This window comes from Salvelinus sp. IW2-2015, unplaced genomic scaffold (genome assembly GCF_002910315.2).
Source record: "Salvelinus sp. IW2-2015 unplaced genomic scaffold, ASM291031v2 Un_scaffold16525, whole genome shotgun sequence".
NCBI classification, from domain to species: Eukaryota; Metazoa; Chordata; class Actinopteri; order Salmoniformes; family Salmonidae; genus Salvelinus; species Salvelinus sp. IW2-2015.
Window position 1 is genome coordinate 131,293 of NW_019957627.1, and position 16,273 is coordinate 147,565.

General features: G+C 42.7%; 1 protein-coding gene across 1 annotated transcript in view; it reads right to left on the bottom strand.

Moving 5' to 3' along the window:
• LOC112080834 (cadherin-related family member 1a) overlaps positions 1–16,273 on the bottom strand; it is an 86,553-nt gene that overhangs the window by 29,152 nt on the left and 41,128 nt on the right. Inside the window, exons 12-14 of the mRNA XM_024146769.2 lie at positions 10,618–10,770; positions 1,188–1,352; positions 203–270 (exon numbers count right to left, since the gene is read on the bottom strand). Of these exons, the coding sequence (XP_024002537.1) occupies positions 203–270; positions 1,188–1,352; positions 10,618–10,770 (386 nt within the window). The remainder of the gene's footprint in view (positions 1–202; positions 271–1,187; positions 1,353–10,617; positions 10,771–16,273) is intronic.

A 16,273-nucleotide genomic window follows, 5' to 3' on the forward strand; every position in this document is an offset into this window, starting at 1 on the left:
GTGGTGAGCCTGGGTGTATTCTTCTCCGTATTGATAAATAGTTTACATCGCCCACTGATAATGTCACGTAAGGGGTTTATTCTGGTCAGCTGGATCCTCAACAACTAGTATATCTACTGAATCCCTGGCTCTTTATTGACAATCACTCCACGGATATATATATACTGTATATATGAGAGAGAGATTGAGAGAGACTACTTACAAGTCAGCCCCTGAGCCGTAGATTGAGTACTTGACTTCTCCCCAAAAGCCTGAATCTGGATCTGTTGCCTATGTGTGTGAGAGAGAGAGACAGAGAGAGACAAAGAACACAAAACAAGACATGTATTTGATTAGACACCAACGTTTCTTGACAGATTAAAACAATTAGCATTGAATTAAAATAAATATTCCCTCTGAGTTTCGATAATGATTTCTCAATTCGTTTCTTTCAATTCCATATCCTGAAAGGAATGAGTAGAAACAGTGTTGACGCCTAAATCCGCTAATCAAGGTAGACAATAACATGAGGTCACCTACACTGTAAAGCAAGGTTATTATAGTTTTGGGATTTTACATTTGTTTTTATTTCTATTAGTTTTTAGATTTTTATTTGAAATTCAATTTAGTTTCAGTTTGTTTTCAGAGGTGATTTAGTTGTTTTTATTTAGTTTCGTGTTGCATAAAAACATTTCAATTTCGTTTTTATATTATTTCGTTTCAGTGTTAGGGACTGAAAGTAGCCTCTGCATGGGAAGCTAGGAGCCATTTACAATATGTGTTGTAGACCTATCGTTTTTTTGGCATGCCTAACTGTACGCGTGCCAAATAGCCTACACGCCAATCGGCAAATGCTTATGGGAACAGGCAGAAAAAGGTAAGTTGATCCATGGAGGCAAAAAGGACATGGTCGGAGTTTAAATTACAGGTTGTAATGCAACAAAATAGGAAAAACGCCAAGGGGGATTAATACTTTTGCAAGGCACTGTACTACAAAACAAAATTAAAGTGAGAGCCATCTGGCAGTTTACCTCCCCTTGCTTTATCTACATGTTTTTACATATTATTCTAACCCAATATTTAGAGAATAGATGTCTCAATTCATAATTTTGCACAAATCTCAATGCCTCCGCCTCGAGTGAATGACGTACATGGGCTTTGGGATGTATTTTTTAGGTGGGATAGAATGGGAATGGGGTGAGACTTACGGTCACAGACACAACATTGGAGTTGCCGGGAGAGTTTTCTGGAATTCTGGCGATGTAGTAAACGGAAGAGAACTTGGGAGCATTGTCGTTGGTGTCGAGAAGATGTATGACGATGTCCGCTGTGGCGCTGAATCTTTCTGGTGTGTCCATCTCCACGGCAAGAAGCTAAGAGAATAAAATTGTCAGTCACACAAGTTTGGCATTCCCTTAGTCATTCATACTTCATATGAAGAGGTATACAAAAAGTGCCTTGCAAAAGTATTCATCCCCCGTTGGCGTTTTTCCTATTTTTCTGCATTACAACCTGTAAATTAAACATATTTTTATTTGGATTTCATGTAATGGACAAACACAAAATAGGCCAAATTGGTGAAATGAAATGAACAAAGAAGGAGCTGCAAAGCTCCACATCGGAGATTGGAGAATCTGTCCATAGGACCGCAATTTCTGAAAGAAAAAAATAAGAAACCACGTTTGGTGTTCACCAAAAGGCATATGGGAGTCTCTCCAAAGAAATGGAAGAAGGTACTCTGGTCAGATGAGACTAAAATGTAGCTTTTTGGCCATCAAGGAAAACGCTACGTCTGGCGCAAACCCAACACCTCTCATCACCTCGAGAATACCATCCCCACAGTGAAGCATGGTGGTGGCAGCATCATGCTGTGGGGATGTTTTTCCATCGGCAGGGACTGGGAAACTGGTCAGAATTGAAAGAGTGATGGACGGCGCTAAATACAGGGTAATTCTTGAGGGAAACCTGTTTCAGTCTTCGAGAGATTTGAGGCTGGGATGGAGGTTCACCTCCCAGTAGGGCAATAACCATAGCATACTGCTAATGCAACAGTCCAGTGGTTTAAGGGGAAACATTTAAATGTCTTGGAATGGCCTAGTCAAAGGCCAGACCTAAATTCAATTGAGGATCTGTGGTATGACTTAAAAATTGCTGTACACCAGCAGAACCCATCCAACTTGAAGGGGCTGGAGCAGTTTTGACTTGAAGAATGGGCAAAAATCCCAGTGGCTAGATGTGCCAAGCTTATAGAGATATACCCCAAGAGACGGGCTCTACAAAGTATTGACTTTACGGGGGGTGAATAGTTATGAAAGCTCGAAAATATATATTTTGCATTTTCAAAGTGTTAGGCATGTTGTGTAAATAAAATGATACAAACTCCCCAAAAATCTATTTTAATTCCAGGTTGTAATGCAACAAAATAGGAAAAATGCCATTTCGGTTTAATTCTTTCGCAAGCCACTGTAAGACACACCTTTTTGAAACCAATTATGACACTTTTATGAATATTGCAGGATCATTCATACCACATTAATTATATTCACAACATCTCATAAGAGGTCTTCTAAATATACAGCTGAATTCGGCAGTTTACATACACTTAGGTTGTAGTCAATAAAAAACTCATTTTTCAACCACTCCACAAATTTCTTGTAAACAAACTATAGTTTTGGCAAGTCGGTTATGACATCTACTTTGTGCGACACAAGTCATTTTTCCAACAGTTGTTTACAGACAGATTATTTCACTTATAATTCACTGTATCAACATTCCAGTGGGTCAGATGTTTACATACGCAGAGTTGACTGAAAATTCCAGAGAATTATGGCGTGGCTTTAGAAGCTTCTGATAGGCTAATTTACATAATTTGAGTAAATTGGAGGTGTAGCTGTTGATTTATTTCAAGGCCTACCTTCAAACTCAGTGCCTCTTCGCTTTACATCGTGGGAAAATCAAAAGACATCAGCCAAAAACAATTGTATACCTCCACAAGTCGGTTTCATCCTTGGGAGCAAGTTCCAGACGCCTGAAGGTACCACGTTCATCTGTACAAACAATTGTACGCAAGTATAAACACCATGGGACCACACAGCCGTCATACCGATCAGGAAGACGACGCATTCTGTCTCCTAGAGATGAATGTACTTTGGTGCGAAAAGTACAAATCAATCCCAGAACAACAGCAAAGGACCTTGTGAAGATGCTGGAGGAAATAGGTACAAAAGTATCTGTATCCACAGTAAAACAAGTCCTATATCGACGTATCCTGAAAGGCCGCTCAGCAAGGAAGAAGCCACTGCTCCAAAACCACCATAAAAAAGCAAGACTACAGTTTGAACTGAAAATGGGGACAAAGATCGTACTTTTTGGAGAAATGTCTTCTGGTCTGATTAAACAAAAATAGAACTGTTTGGCCACAATGACCATCATTATGTTTGGAGGAAAAAGGAGGAGGCTTGCAAGCCGAAGAACACCATCCCAACCGTGAAGCACGGGGGTGGCAGCATCATGTTGTGGGGGTGCTTTGCTGCAGTAGGGACTGGTGCACTTCACAAAATAGATGAGATTATGAGGAGGGAAAATTATGTGGATGTATTGAAGCTACATCTCAAGACAACAGTCAGGAAGTTAAAGCTTGGTTGCAAATGGATCTTCCAAATGGACAATGACACCAAGCATACTTCCAAAGATCTGGCAAAACGGCTTAAGACAACAAAGTCAAGGTATTGGAGTGGCCATCACAAAGCCCTGACCTCAATCCTATAGAAAATTTGTGGGCAGAACTGAAAAATTGTGTGTGAGCAAGGAGGCCTACAAACCTGACTCAGTTACACCAGCTCTGTCAGGAGGAATGGGCCAAAATTCACCCAACTTATTGCGGGAAGCTTGTGGAAGGCTACCCGAAACCTTTGACCCAAGTTCAACAATTTAAAGGCAATGTTACCAAATACTTATTGGGTGTATGTAAACTTCTCACCCACTGGGAATGTGATGAAAGAAATAAAAGCTGAAATAAATCATTCTCTCTACTATTATTCTGACATTTCACATTCTTAAAATAAAGTGGTGATCCTAACTGACCTACAACAGGGGATTTTTACTGGGATTAAATGTCAGAAATTGTGAAAAACTGAGTATAAAGGTGTTTGGCTAAGGTGTACGTAAAGTTCCGACTTCAACTGTAAGTCCCTTTTCATTATAGAACAAAAATATATTTTATTCGGAAAATCTGTTGGGAGTGGTTGTTGGTGTTACTGACGGGGGTTCAAGCCCAGGACTCCTTCACACCACAATATTGTGTTAGCCTGCTGAAATTAAGGCTAAGCATTAGCATTAGCATTAGAAAGTCTTCAGACCTCAGCTAAGATTGCTTTCTACCACATAACAATGGACTGTCAGATGGGCAACTGGGATTATTGCATTGATTTTACTGTGCCAGTCAAGCTTAATCAAGAACAGCTATCTAATGTATTTGAAAGATACTACACCCAGGGCTGGTGCGATCCAATACTGTCATTGTGGCCTTGAGCAAGAACCCCTAAACTGCTACATGGGTAATGCTGTAAGAATGACCCTGTGCTGCTCCTTTCTGTTAGAATAATGTCTGTGAGTATAACAGAACTGATATGGCAGGCAAAAACCCGAGGAAAATCCATCCAGGAAGTACTATTATTTTGAAAGGCTGTTTTTCCATTGGACCCAGTTCACAAGCGCTGTGGTTTCCTCTACATGTGGCCAGTCTTTAGGCATTGTTTCAGGCTTTTACTCGGAAAAATGAGGGAGATACAGCACTTTCAATCAGAGGCCAGTGGAAATTTCCAGACATCAGCCATGCGCCTGATCGGGAACGCGCCTTTCTTGTTTCTCCTTTCCTATTGATGAAGCTTTTGTCCGGTTGAAATATTATTGATTATTTATGACAAAAACAACCGGAGGATTGATTTAAAACATCGTTTGGCATGTTTCTACTAACTTTTATTGTACTTTTTAAAAACTTTTCGTCTGGACTTTAAGCATTCGGATTACTGGACAAAACTCGCAAACAAAAAGGAGGTTTAATGTAATTTCGTATTGCTGTTGACTCCAACATAGCGGAGAAATGTTGTTAAATCTGAGCGCCGTCTCAGATTATTGCATGGTGTGCTTTTTACTTAAAGTTTTTTTTAAATCTGACACAGCGGTTGCATTAAGAACAAGTGTATCTTTAATTCTGTGTAAAACATGTATCTTTCATCAAAGTTTATGATGAGTATTTCTGTTATTTGACATGGCTCTCTGCAATTACTCCGGATATTTTGGAGGCATTTCTGAACATGGCGCCAATGTAAACCGAGATTTGTGGATATAAATATGCACATTATCAAACAAAACATAAATGTATTGTGTAACATGATGTCCTATGAGTGTCATCTGATGAAGATCATCAAAGGTTAGTGATTAATTTGATCTCTATTTCTGCTTTTTGTGACTACTATCTTTTGCTGGGAAAATGGCTGTGTTTTTCTGTGGCTATGTACTGAGCTAACATAATTGTTTGGTGTGCTTTCCCTGTAAATCCTTTTTGAAATCAGACATGTTGGCTGGATTCACAACATGTGTATCTTTAATTTGGTGTCTTTCATGTGTGATTTCATGAAAGATTGATTTTTATAGTAATATATTTGAATATGGCGCGCTACATTTTTTCTGGATTTTGCCCAAGTGGGACGCCAGCGTCCCACCTATCCCAGAGAAGTTTTGATGCGAATTGGTATATCGCTGATTCATAATTTATGCTAGGGTTCATGCAGATTTCCAAGAGTTTGCGACATTTGGAATGAGACTCATAAAAGGTAAACAATTTATTAATGACAGATTGATGACTGAAATGTAAGAGGTATTTATATCTTTAATAGTTAACTTGGAAAACGGTAACTCGTTAAATAAACTTTTTCTGTGGTGCCCCAAGATTGCGAATGAGTCAATTGTTCAGGATTAATTTAATCATCATAATAATTAAACATAGTTAAAACATGTTGGTATTACATACTCGGACAGGGAGAGGTTGAAAATGTCAGTGAAGACACTTGCTAGTTGGGCAACGCATGCTCGCAGTACACGTCCTGGTAATCTGTCTGGCCCTGTGGCCTTGTGAATGTTGACCTGTCTAAAGGTCTTACTCACATTGGCTGCAGAGAGGGTGATCACACAGTCTTCTGGCACAGCTGGTGCTCTCATGCATGTTTCATTGTTATTTGCCTCGAAGCGAGTATAGAAGTAGTTTAGCTCGTCCGGTAGGCATGTGTCACTGGGCAGCTCTCGGCAGTGCTTCCCTTTGTAGTCTGTAATGGTTTGCAGGCCCTGCCACATCCAACGAGCGTCAGAGCCGGTGTAGTACAACTTGTTCTTAGTCCTGTATTGATGCTTTTCCTGTTTGATGGTTCATCGGAGGGCATACAGAGAGCGTAGTGGGATTTCTTATAAGCTTCCGGGTTTAGAGTCCCACTCCTTGAAAGCAGCAGCTCTAGCCTTTAGCTCAGTGCGGATGCTGCCTGTAATCCATGGCTTCTGGTTGGGGTATGTACTGTGGTAAACTATGGGGTGTTGGGTTGAGCGTGGAGAAATTGACACAGAGACAGGGAGGTTTTAGTCTGCAGAAACAACTTTACCAAGACAGAAATTAAACATAACAAAGAAAATCACTTAGGTTTAGCCTGGTCCTTCTTTTCTACTGTGGCTTGGTGTCGGTCTCTCCCCGTTCGCTATCACGGTGTGCCACCGTGCTCCTTTTATTTGGCCTCCATGGCTGGTTGGCACTTTCTTCTAATTACCTCCACTTAGAGCTGTCCGTGTCGGGGTTCCCAGCTCCCATATTCCCAGCAGAGGGAGCCAATGTCGCCTCACGTACCTCCCCTCTATTTACATCCCCCGGGGTAGACTTCCTGGGAAGCCTGACTGGGAGGGAGGTATGCTAAGGGATAGGTTTGCATCCCTCCAGGATAGGGCGTCCGCATTGCCGTGCTGGGCCCCCAACCTGTGGATGACAGAGAAAGAGAATCGCTGTAAGGACAGGAACCAGCGGGTGACACGGTCATTCGTGTCCTTACCTCTTGCCATCCACACAAGGGGGCATGGTCAGTAGTCAGGGTGAACTTCCTCCCGAGGAGGTAATACTTGAGGGTGTCCAGTGCCCACTTCATGGCGAGGCACTCCTTCTCGACAATCAAGTTTTTATTCTCCCTCGGTAGGAGTTTCCTGCTGACATACATGATGGGGTGCTCCTCGCCTTCCTGCTCTGGGACAAAATGGCTCCTACCCCTGTGTCAGACGCGTCTGTCTGGACCAGGAGGTTTTTGAGAAGTACGGGGTGACGAGTGTTGGGTGCGAACATAGCGCATCCTTCAGGGCTTGGAACCCCGCCTCTATGTCCTCCGTCCGTCACACCGTCTGGGGTAGTCGTGCCTTTGTTAAGTATGTGAGGGGAGAAGCTATAGCAGCAAAGTTATGTACAAATCTACTGTAGTACCCTGCTAACCCCAGGAATGACTTCCCCTGCTTCTTGGTTCGGGGGACCGGCCATCCCCTAATGGCAGCAATTTTTTTTCAATCTTGGGGTTTGACATTTGCCCTCCTGATCAGATAGCCCAGGTACTCCACCTCGACGTAGCCCAGCTTGCACTTGTGGGGGTTCGTGGTCAGACCTGCATCCCTTAGTGCATCCACCACGGCCTGTAACCTACAAAGATGTGACTCCCAGCTGTCACTGTGCACAACTATGTCATCCAGATAAGCAGCGGCGTACTCACTGTGCGGCCGCAGGACGCGGTCCATGAGTCGCTGAAAGGTCGCTGGTGCCCCGTGGAGCCCGAAAGGCAGAACCCGGTAGTGGTATAGCCCCCCCAGGGTGGAGAAGGCAGTCTTCTCCCGGAAGGCCGCTGCCAGTGGCACCTGCCAGTACCCCTTCGTCAGGTCGAAGGTGCTGACGTATCTCGCCATCCCCAAGCGGTCGATCAGTTCGTCCACCCGGGGCATGGGGTAGGCATCACATTTACTGACCTCGTTCAGGCCCCGGAAGTCATTACAGAAGCGGATGGGTCCGTCTTCTCTACTGAGGCTTGGAGTCAGTCTCTCCCGCTTCTCTCCCTCGGTGTGCCTCCGTGCTCCTTTTATTTGGCCTCCACGGCTGGTTGGCACTTTCCTCTAATTTCCTCAACTTAGAGCTGTCCGTGTCGGGATGCCCAGCTCCCGTATTCCCAGCAGAGGGAGCAAACGTCGCCTCACGTACCTCCCCTCTATTACCATCCCCCGGGGTAGACCTCCTGGGATACCACAGTACGTACAGTCAGTGTGGGGACGACGTCATTGGTGCACTTATTGATGAAGCCAATGACAGATGTGGTGTACTCCTCAATGCCATTGGAGGAATCCTGGAACATATTCCAGTCTGTGTTAGCAAAACAGTAGTGTTTAGCATCCTGTAGTTTAGCATCTGCTTCATCTGACCACTTTTTTTATTGATCTTGTCACTGGTGCATCCTGCTTTCATTTTTGATTCTAAGCAGGAATCAAGAGGATGGAAATATGGTCAGATTTGCAAAATGGAGGGCGAGGGAGAGCTTTGTATGCATCTCTGTGTGTGGAGTATAGGTGGTCCAGAGTTATTTTCCCTCTGGTTGCACATTTAATATCCTGATAGAAATTTGGTAAAACTGATTTACGTTTCCCTTCATTAAAGTCCCCGGCTACTAGGAGCGCCGCCTCTGGGTGAACGTTTTCTTGTTTGCTTATGGCGGAATACAGCTCATTCAATGCAATCTTAGTACCAGCCTCTGACTGTGGTGGTATGTAAACAGCTACAAAGAATATAGATGAAAACTCTCTCGGTAGGTAATGTGGTCTGCAACTTATCATGAGAAACTCTACCTCAGGCGAGCAATAGCTCGAGACGTCCTTAGATATTGAGCACCAGCTGTTGTTTACAAAAATACATAGACCGCCACCCCTTGTCTTACCAGACGCCACTGTTCTAACCTGCCGGTACATCGTATAACCAGCCAGCTGTATGTTGATATTGTCGTCGTTCAGCCACGACTCCGTGAAGCATAAGATGTTACAGTTTTTAATGCCCCGTTGGTAGTTTAATCTTCCCAATAACTCGTCCATTGTATTGTCCAAAGATTGCATGTTTGCTAGCAGAATTGAGGGAAGTGGGGGTTTATTCGATCACCTCCGACTTCTCAGCAGGCAGCCCGCTCTCTGGACTCTCTTTCTCCGCATCCTCTTCCTGCAGATCACGGGGCTCTGATCCTGTTCCTTATATCCTCCGCCTCGGGCTCGTCAGAGTCGTGAAAGAAGAAAAGGGATTCTGCTAGTCCGTGGTGAGGAATTGCAGTCCTGATGTCTAGAAGTTATTTTCGGTCACAAGAGACGGTAGCGGCAACATTATGTACAAAAATAGTAAAAAATTACTGTTGGGGGAGCGTAAAATGTCTGCCTTCTTCTCCGGCGCCATCTTGCTGTGTTCGCATTCCGATTCTTGAATACATTGTAATGGACGCATGTGATGTGTATTAAAATACTTTAAAAAAAGGTTGTACTGATTATATGATGAGCTAATGCTAAGCTAATTGCTTGTTAGCTAATTTCCCCTTCTCAACATGCATACTGCAAACAGACCCAACTCATCTTGTCACATTTTCTTGTCACGGAAAAACAAACATGGCAGCATGCACAAACTCTGGCCACCATCAAATTACTTCAGACTTTTAGAAAAGGTTTTACGCAATTATTTTGATCACTGATGAGTTCACCCATGATGTAATACATTGTAAATAGTAATTGCTATTATTAAATTTATTTCATGGATTCTGTCAGCTGAGAGTTAGCTAAATATGACCGCTTGTGTTAGCTCACTCTTTCCTCAGCCAGCACTAGGACTAAGGTGGCCTACATTTTCCGATTTGGATAAGAATGCTGTTGTTACTTCTGTGAATGTCTGAACAGCTACATCCCCACAAAAACTGCTCACATTTAGGAAATACAGTTTTAAAGACTGTTTGTGCAAAGTGTTTCTGTGAAAAAAATGTGTGGCCAGCTCTAAAACGGACTGTTGTGTCAATCATGAATAGACATTCGAATCCCACCGGTTTGAGCGTATGCTGCAGGGAACACTGTAGACCGATCACACCCGTTTACTGGTATGCATAAAAAATATTGATGTTCATCATCCCACTCAGCAACAAACAGTACATGCATCACACGTGAATTTCACAACTATGAGCATTTTCACATATGAAATTGGCTACAATTGTTCGGTTCCTGGAGCGTTTGTGAGAATACCTGGTACTCTGGTCCTGGATCTTAGACCCGCTACTCACGCAGGTCCAGGATTCGTTTCAGCCAAGATTAGCTTGTGTTTCATACATGCTTTAAAGCACAGTTCAGGGTACCAAATGCTCCAGGATCCAAATCATAAGGGGATATGTGAAAGCGCCCTATGTAATCTCTTGTGTAGATTCAGATTTTTATTGATTTTGTTTATCATCAAGCCATTACTGGTATCAGATGTGTGAATAATGAATAGATAGCAGTGTGGTGGGATCTTGTAGATAACTATAACACAGACAGATAGACAGACAGAAAGACAGACAGACAGACCTTGAAGGTGAGGAAATGGAATTTCTCATAGTCCATGGCAGCAGAGTCCTCCACTAAGATGGTTACCTGGGCCTCATTGAGCACAGTCTGGGGAACCACCCGTAACATCCGCCCAGGACCAACAAGTCTGAGGTTGAATTTAGCATTGGACCCCTGCAGCACACAACCCAAGAGACATTCATTAGGGCTAATGCCACCAGCTTAACCAAGCTTACAACATGAGCAATTGGTGTACATTTTGAATATTTTGCAATGTTTTTCAGCGTCAGCGACTGGGAGACTAGTCAGGATCGAGGGAAAGATGAACGGTGCAAAGTACAGAGAGATCCTTGATGAAAACCTGCTCCAGAGCACTCAGGACCTCAGACTGGGGCCAAGGTTCACTTTGTGGTCAATATTTGTGTGTTTGTGGTCAGTGGTTGTGGTTGTGGTCAGTAGTGGTGTGGTTAGTATGTGTAGTCAGTAGTTATCTTGTTATGGTCAGTAGTTGTGGTCAGTAGTTGTGTGTTTGTGTTTATTATATGTGTGGTTGTGGTCAGTAGTTGTGGTCAGAAGTTAAGATCAGTGGTTGTCATCGGTAGACATGTGGTTGTGGTTAGTAGTTGTGTGGTTGTGGTCAGTAGATGTGGTCGGTAGTTTTGGTCTGTGGTTTTGTATGTCAGTCGTTTTGGGGGTCAGTAGTTCTGGTCAGTAGATTTGCTTTGTGGTCAGTAGTTGTTGTCAGTAGTTGTGTTATTGTGGTAAGTAGTTATGTGGTTGTGATCAGTGGTTGTGGTCAGTAGTTGTGGTCAGTAGTTGTTTGGTCAAAGGTAGTCAGCAGTTGTAGTGCTCAGTAGTTATGATAAGTAGCTATGTTTTTGTGGTCAGTTGTTGTGGTCCCACGTTATGGTCAGCCATTGTGGTCAGTAGTTGTGTGGTCAGTAAGTGTGGTCAGTAATTGTGTGGTTGTGGTCAATAGTTGTGGTCAATAGTTATAGTCAGTACTTGTGGTCAGTAGTGGTCAGTAGGGGTGCTGGTGAGTAGGTAAGTGGTCAATATTTGTATGGCTGTGGCCAGTCGTTGTGTGGTTGTGGTCAGTAGTTGTTGTCAGTGGATGTGTGGTTGTGGTCAGTAGTTGTGAATGATAGGTTTGGTGTGAGTAGTTGTGTTCAGTAGTTGAGGTCGGTAGTTGTGGTCATATTGTTGTTAGTAGTCATGGTCTGTTGTTATGTGGTCAGTAGTTATATGGATATGGTTTAGTGGTTGTGTGGTTGCTGTCCGTTGTTGTGGTCAGTAGTTGTGGTTGTGTGGTGGTGTTCAGTAGTTGTATGGTTGTGTTCAATAGTTCAATAGCAGTAGTCAGTAATTGCGGTTGGTAGTATTTAGTATTTGTGTTCAGTAGTTGTGTAGTTGTGGTGAGTAGTTGTATGGATTTGGTCAGTACTTATGGGGTTGTGGTGAGTAGTAGTGTTCAGTAGCTGTGTGGTTGTGTCAGTAGCTGTGGTCAGTAGTTATGGTCTGTAGTTATGTGGTCAGTAGATGTGTGGCAGTTGTCGGTAATTTTGTGGTTGTGGTCAGTAGTTGTGGTCAGTAGTTGGGTGGGTGTGTTCAGTGGTTGTGGTGGTCAGTTGTCAGTCATTTTGTTCAATAGTTGTGTGGTTCAGTAGCTGTGTGGTCAGTAAGTGTGGTCAGTAGTTGTGTTCTGTATTAATGTGGTTGTGGTTGTGGTTAGTAGTTGTGGAGTTGTGGTCAGTAGTTGTGTGGTTGTGGGCAGTCGTTGTTGTCAGGATATGTGGTCAGTAGTTGTGGTTAGAAGTTTGGTCGTTTTGGTCAGTAGTTGTATGGTTGTGTGCAGTAGTTGTTGTCAGGAGATGTGGTCAGTAGTTTTGGTCTGTAGTTGTGTTCGTCAGTAGTTTAGGTGGTCAGTAATTGTGGTCAGTAGTTTTGTTTTTGTTTTCAATAGTTGTTGTCAGTAGTTGTGTTCATGTGGTAAGGAGTTGTGCGGTTGTGGTCAGTGGTTGTGGTCAGTAGTTGTTTGGTAAATAGTTGTCAGTAGTTGTTCTCAGTAGATATGGTCAGTAGCTGTGTTTTTGTGGTCAGTTGTTGCGGTCATTCGTTATGGTCAGTCGTGTTCAGAAGTTGTCTGGTCAGCAATTGTGTGGTTGTGGTCAGAAGTTGTGGTTGTAGTCAGTAGTTGTGGTCAGTGCTTGTGTTCAGTAGTTGTGTGGTTGTGTTCAGTAGTTGTGTTTAGTAGTTGTGGTCAGGAGTTGTTGTCAAGGATGGGGAGTAACGGATTACATGTAATCCGTTACATGGAAGGAATGACAAAAAACGGTAACTGTAATCCGTTACGTTACCAGCAACAATATGGTAATCAGATTACAGATACTTTAAAAAACTAGGATTACTTTTAAATTCAGAAGTATGTTTGTGAAAAAAATCTGACATTCAAGTCAGCATTGAAAAAAGGTGGGAGTTTAAGTTTGTTCCACCTGAGCGAGTTTGACCACAAGTCAGAGACCACTATGATAACACACCAAATTGGTTTGATGGATTGCGGGAAAAGAGCAGAAATAAGCTTTTGTAGGCTACAGTCGAAGCTGTGTTTTTCAATGGTGTGACTGCTGTCAGCATCAAAAGATCATGCAACTTGAATAAATGCTTGGAGGTAAGGGTGACAGCAGTGGTGTAGTCTGCGGCGAGACGGATATCACTTATTATTGATATCTACACAGCGCGTTGTCGGAACTAGAAGCACAAGCATTTCGCTACACTCGCATTAACATCTGCTAACCATGTGTATGTGACTAATAAAATTTGATTTGATTTGATTTGAATCACACTGTTGCTGTCTCATTTAGTTATTTGCACCTTACGGATTGTGGTTGTTGTGTATGGCTGTTCACAAATCTAAATGTGTATTTGAACACAATAATGGTTGAATTCAAGAAGTTTAGGTTGCTTAATTCTATGTAAAACATGTATCTTTCATCAAAGTTTATGATGAGTATTTCTGTTATTTGATGTGGTTCTCTGCAATTTCTCCGGATGTTTTGGAGGCATTTCTGAACATGTCGCCAATGTAAACTGAGGTTTTTGGATATAAATATGAACTTTATCGAACAAAACATACATGTATTGTGTAACATTGAGTCCTGGGAGTGTCATCTGATGAAGATGTCAAAGGTTAGTGATTAATTTTATCTATGTTTCTGCTTTTTGTGACACCTCTCTTTGGTTGGAAAATGGATGAATGCTTTCTGTGACTAGGCACTGTCCTAACATCATGATATGTTGTGCTTTAGCCGTAAAGCCTTTTTGAAATCGGACACTGGTTGGATTAACGAGAAGTATATCTTTAAAATGGTGTAAAATACTTGTATGTTTGAGGAATTTTAATTATGAGATTTCTGTTGTTTGAATTTGGCGCCCTGCAATTTCACTGGCTGTTGGTGAGGTGGGACGCTAGCGATCCCAGAGAGGTTAACAGCGATAATTTTTTTAACCAGTGGACAGCCAGTGAAAAATGTGCTCTTGCAACAGCTGCAAAGTGCGGATCCCAGCCTATGGAATAAAAATGGGGCTTTTATTGCTCAATCTAATTCATGTTGATACATTTTTTAAATGTATTTTTACTATTTTATACATTGTAGAATAATAGTGAAAACATCGAAATGACAAAATAACACACATGGAATCAAGGAATAACCAAAAAAGTGTTAAACAAATCAAAATATATTTTATATTTGAGATAATTCAAATATCCACCCTATGCCTTGATGACAACTTTGCACACACTTGGACTTCTCTCAACCAGCATCATTAGGTAGTCACCTGGAATGCATTTCACTTAACAGGTGTGCCTTGTTAAAAGTTAATTTGTGGAATTTCTTTCCTTCTAATTGCATTAAATTTTTTTTTAAATGTCACCTTTATTCAACCAGGTAGGCTAGTTGAGAACAAGTTCTCATTTACAACTGCGACCTGGCCAAGATAAAGCAAAGCAGTGCGACACAAACAACAACACAGAGTTACACATGGAATAAACAAACATACAGTCAATAATACAATAGAAAAAGTCTATATACAGTGTGTGCAAATGAGGTAGGATAAGGGAGGTAAGGCAATGAATAGGCCATGGTGGCAAAATAATTACAATATAGCAAGCAAACACTGGAGTGATAGATAGAGAGATAGTAGAGATACTGGAGTGCAAAGGAGCAAAACAAATAAATAAATAACAGTATGGGGATGAGGTAGTTGGATGGGCTATTACAGATGGGCTATGTACAGCAGAGAACTGGAAGGAAAGGCGGCAAAAGTAGGAATTGGCTTTCGGGGTGACCAGTGAAATATACCTGCTGGAGCGCGTGCTACGGGTGGGTGCTGCTATGGTGACCAGTGAGCTGAGTGAGTGAGCTTTGGTGAGCTTTGGTGACAAAGTGAGTGAGCTTTGGTGACAAAACGGATGGCACTGTGATAGACTGCATCCAATTTGCTGAGTAGAGTGTTATTTTGTAGATGACATCGCCGAAGACAAGGATCGGTAGGATAGTCAGTTTTATGAGGGTATGTTTGGCAGCATGAGTGAAGGATGCTTTTTTGCGTAGTTGTCCACATATTCTAAGTCAGAACAGTCCAGAGTAGTGATGCTGGACGGGCGGGCAGGTGTGGGCAGCGATCAGTTGAAGTTTTACTTGCATTTAAGAGCAGTTGGAGGCCACGGAAGGAGAGTTGTATGGCATTGAAGCTCGTCTTGAGGTTAGTTAACACAGTATCCAAAGAAGGGCCAGAAGTATACAGAATGGTGTCGTCTGCGTAGAGGTGGATCAGAGAATCACCCGCAGCAAGAGCGATATCATTGATGTATACAGAGAAAAGAGTCGGCCCGTGGATTGAACCCTGTGGCACCCCCATAGAGACTGCCAGAGGTCCGGACAACAGGCCCTCCGATTTGACACACGGAACTCTGTCTGAGAAGTAGTTGGTGAATAAGGCGAGGCAGTCATTTGAGAAACCAAGGCTGTTGAGTCTGCCGATAAGAATGTGGTGATTGACAGAGTAGAAAGCCTTGGCCAAGTCGATGAATAGAGCTGCAACGTATTGTCTCTTATCGATGGCGGTTATGATATAATTTAGGACCTTGAGCGTGGCTGAGGTGCACTCATGACGAGCTCAGAAACCAGATTGCATAGTGGAGAAGGTACGGTGGGATTCGAAATGGTCAGTGACCTGTTTGTTAACTTGGCTTTCAAAGACCTTAGAAAGGCAGGGTAGGATAGACATAGGTCTGTAGCAGTTTGGGTTTAGAGTGTCTCACCTTTGAAGAGGGGGATGACCATGGCAGCTTTCCAATCTTTGGGGATCTCAGATGATACAAAAGAGAGGTTGAACAGGCTAGTAATAGGGGTTACAACAATTTTGGCGGATCATTTTGGAAAGAAAGGGTCCAGATTGTCTAGTCCGGCTGATTTGTAGGGGTCCAAATTTTGCAGCTCTTTCAGAACATCAGCTATCTGGATTTGGGTGAAGGAGAAATGGGGAGGCTTGGGCAAGTTGCTGTGGGGGTTACAGAGCTGTTGACTGGGGTAGGGGTAGTCAGGTGGAAAGCATTGCCAGCCGTAGAAAAAAACGATTTGAAAATCTCAATTATTGTGGATTTATCGGTGGTGACAGT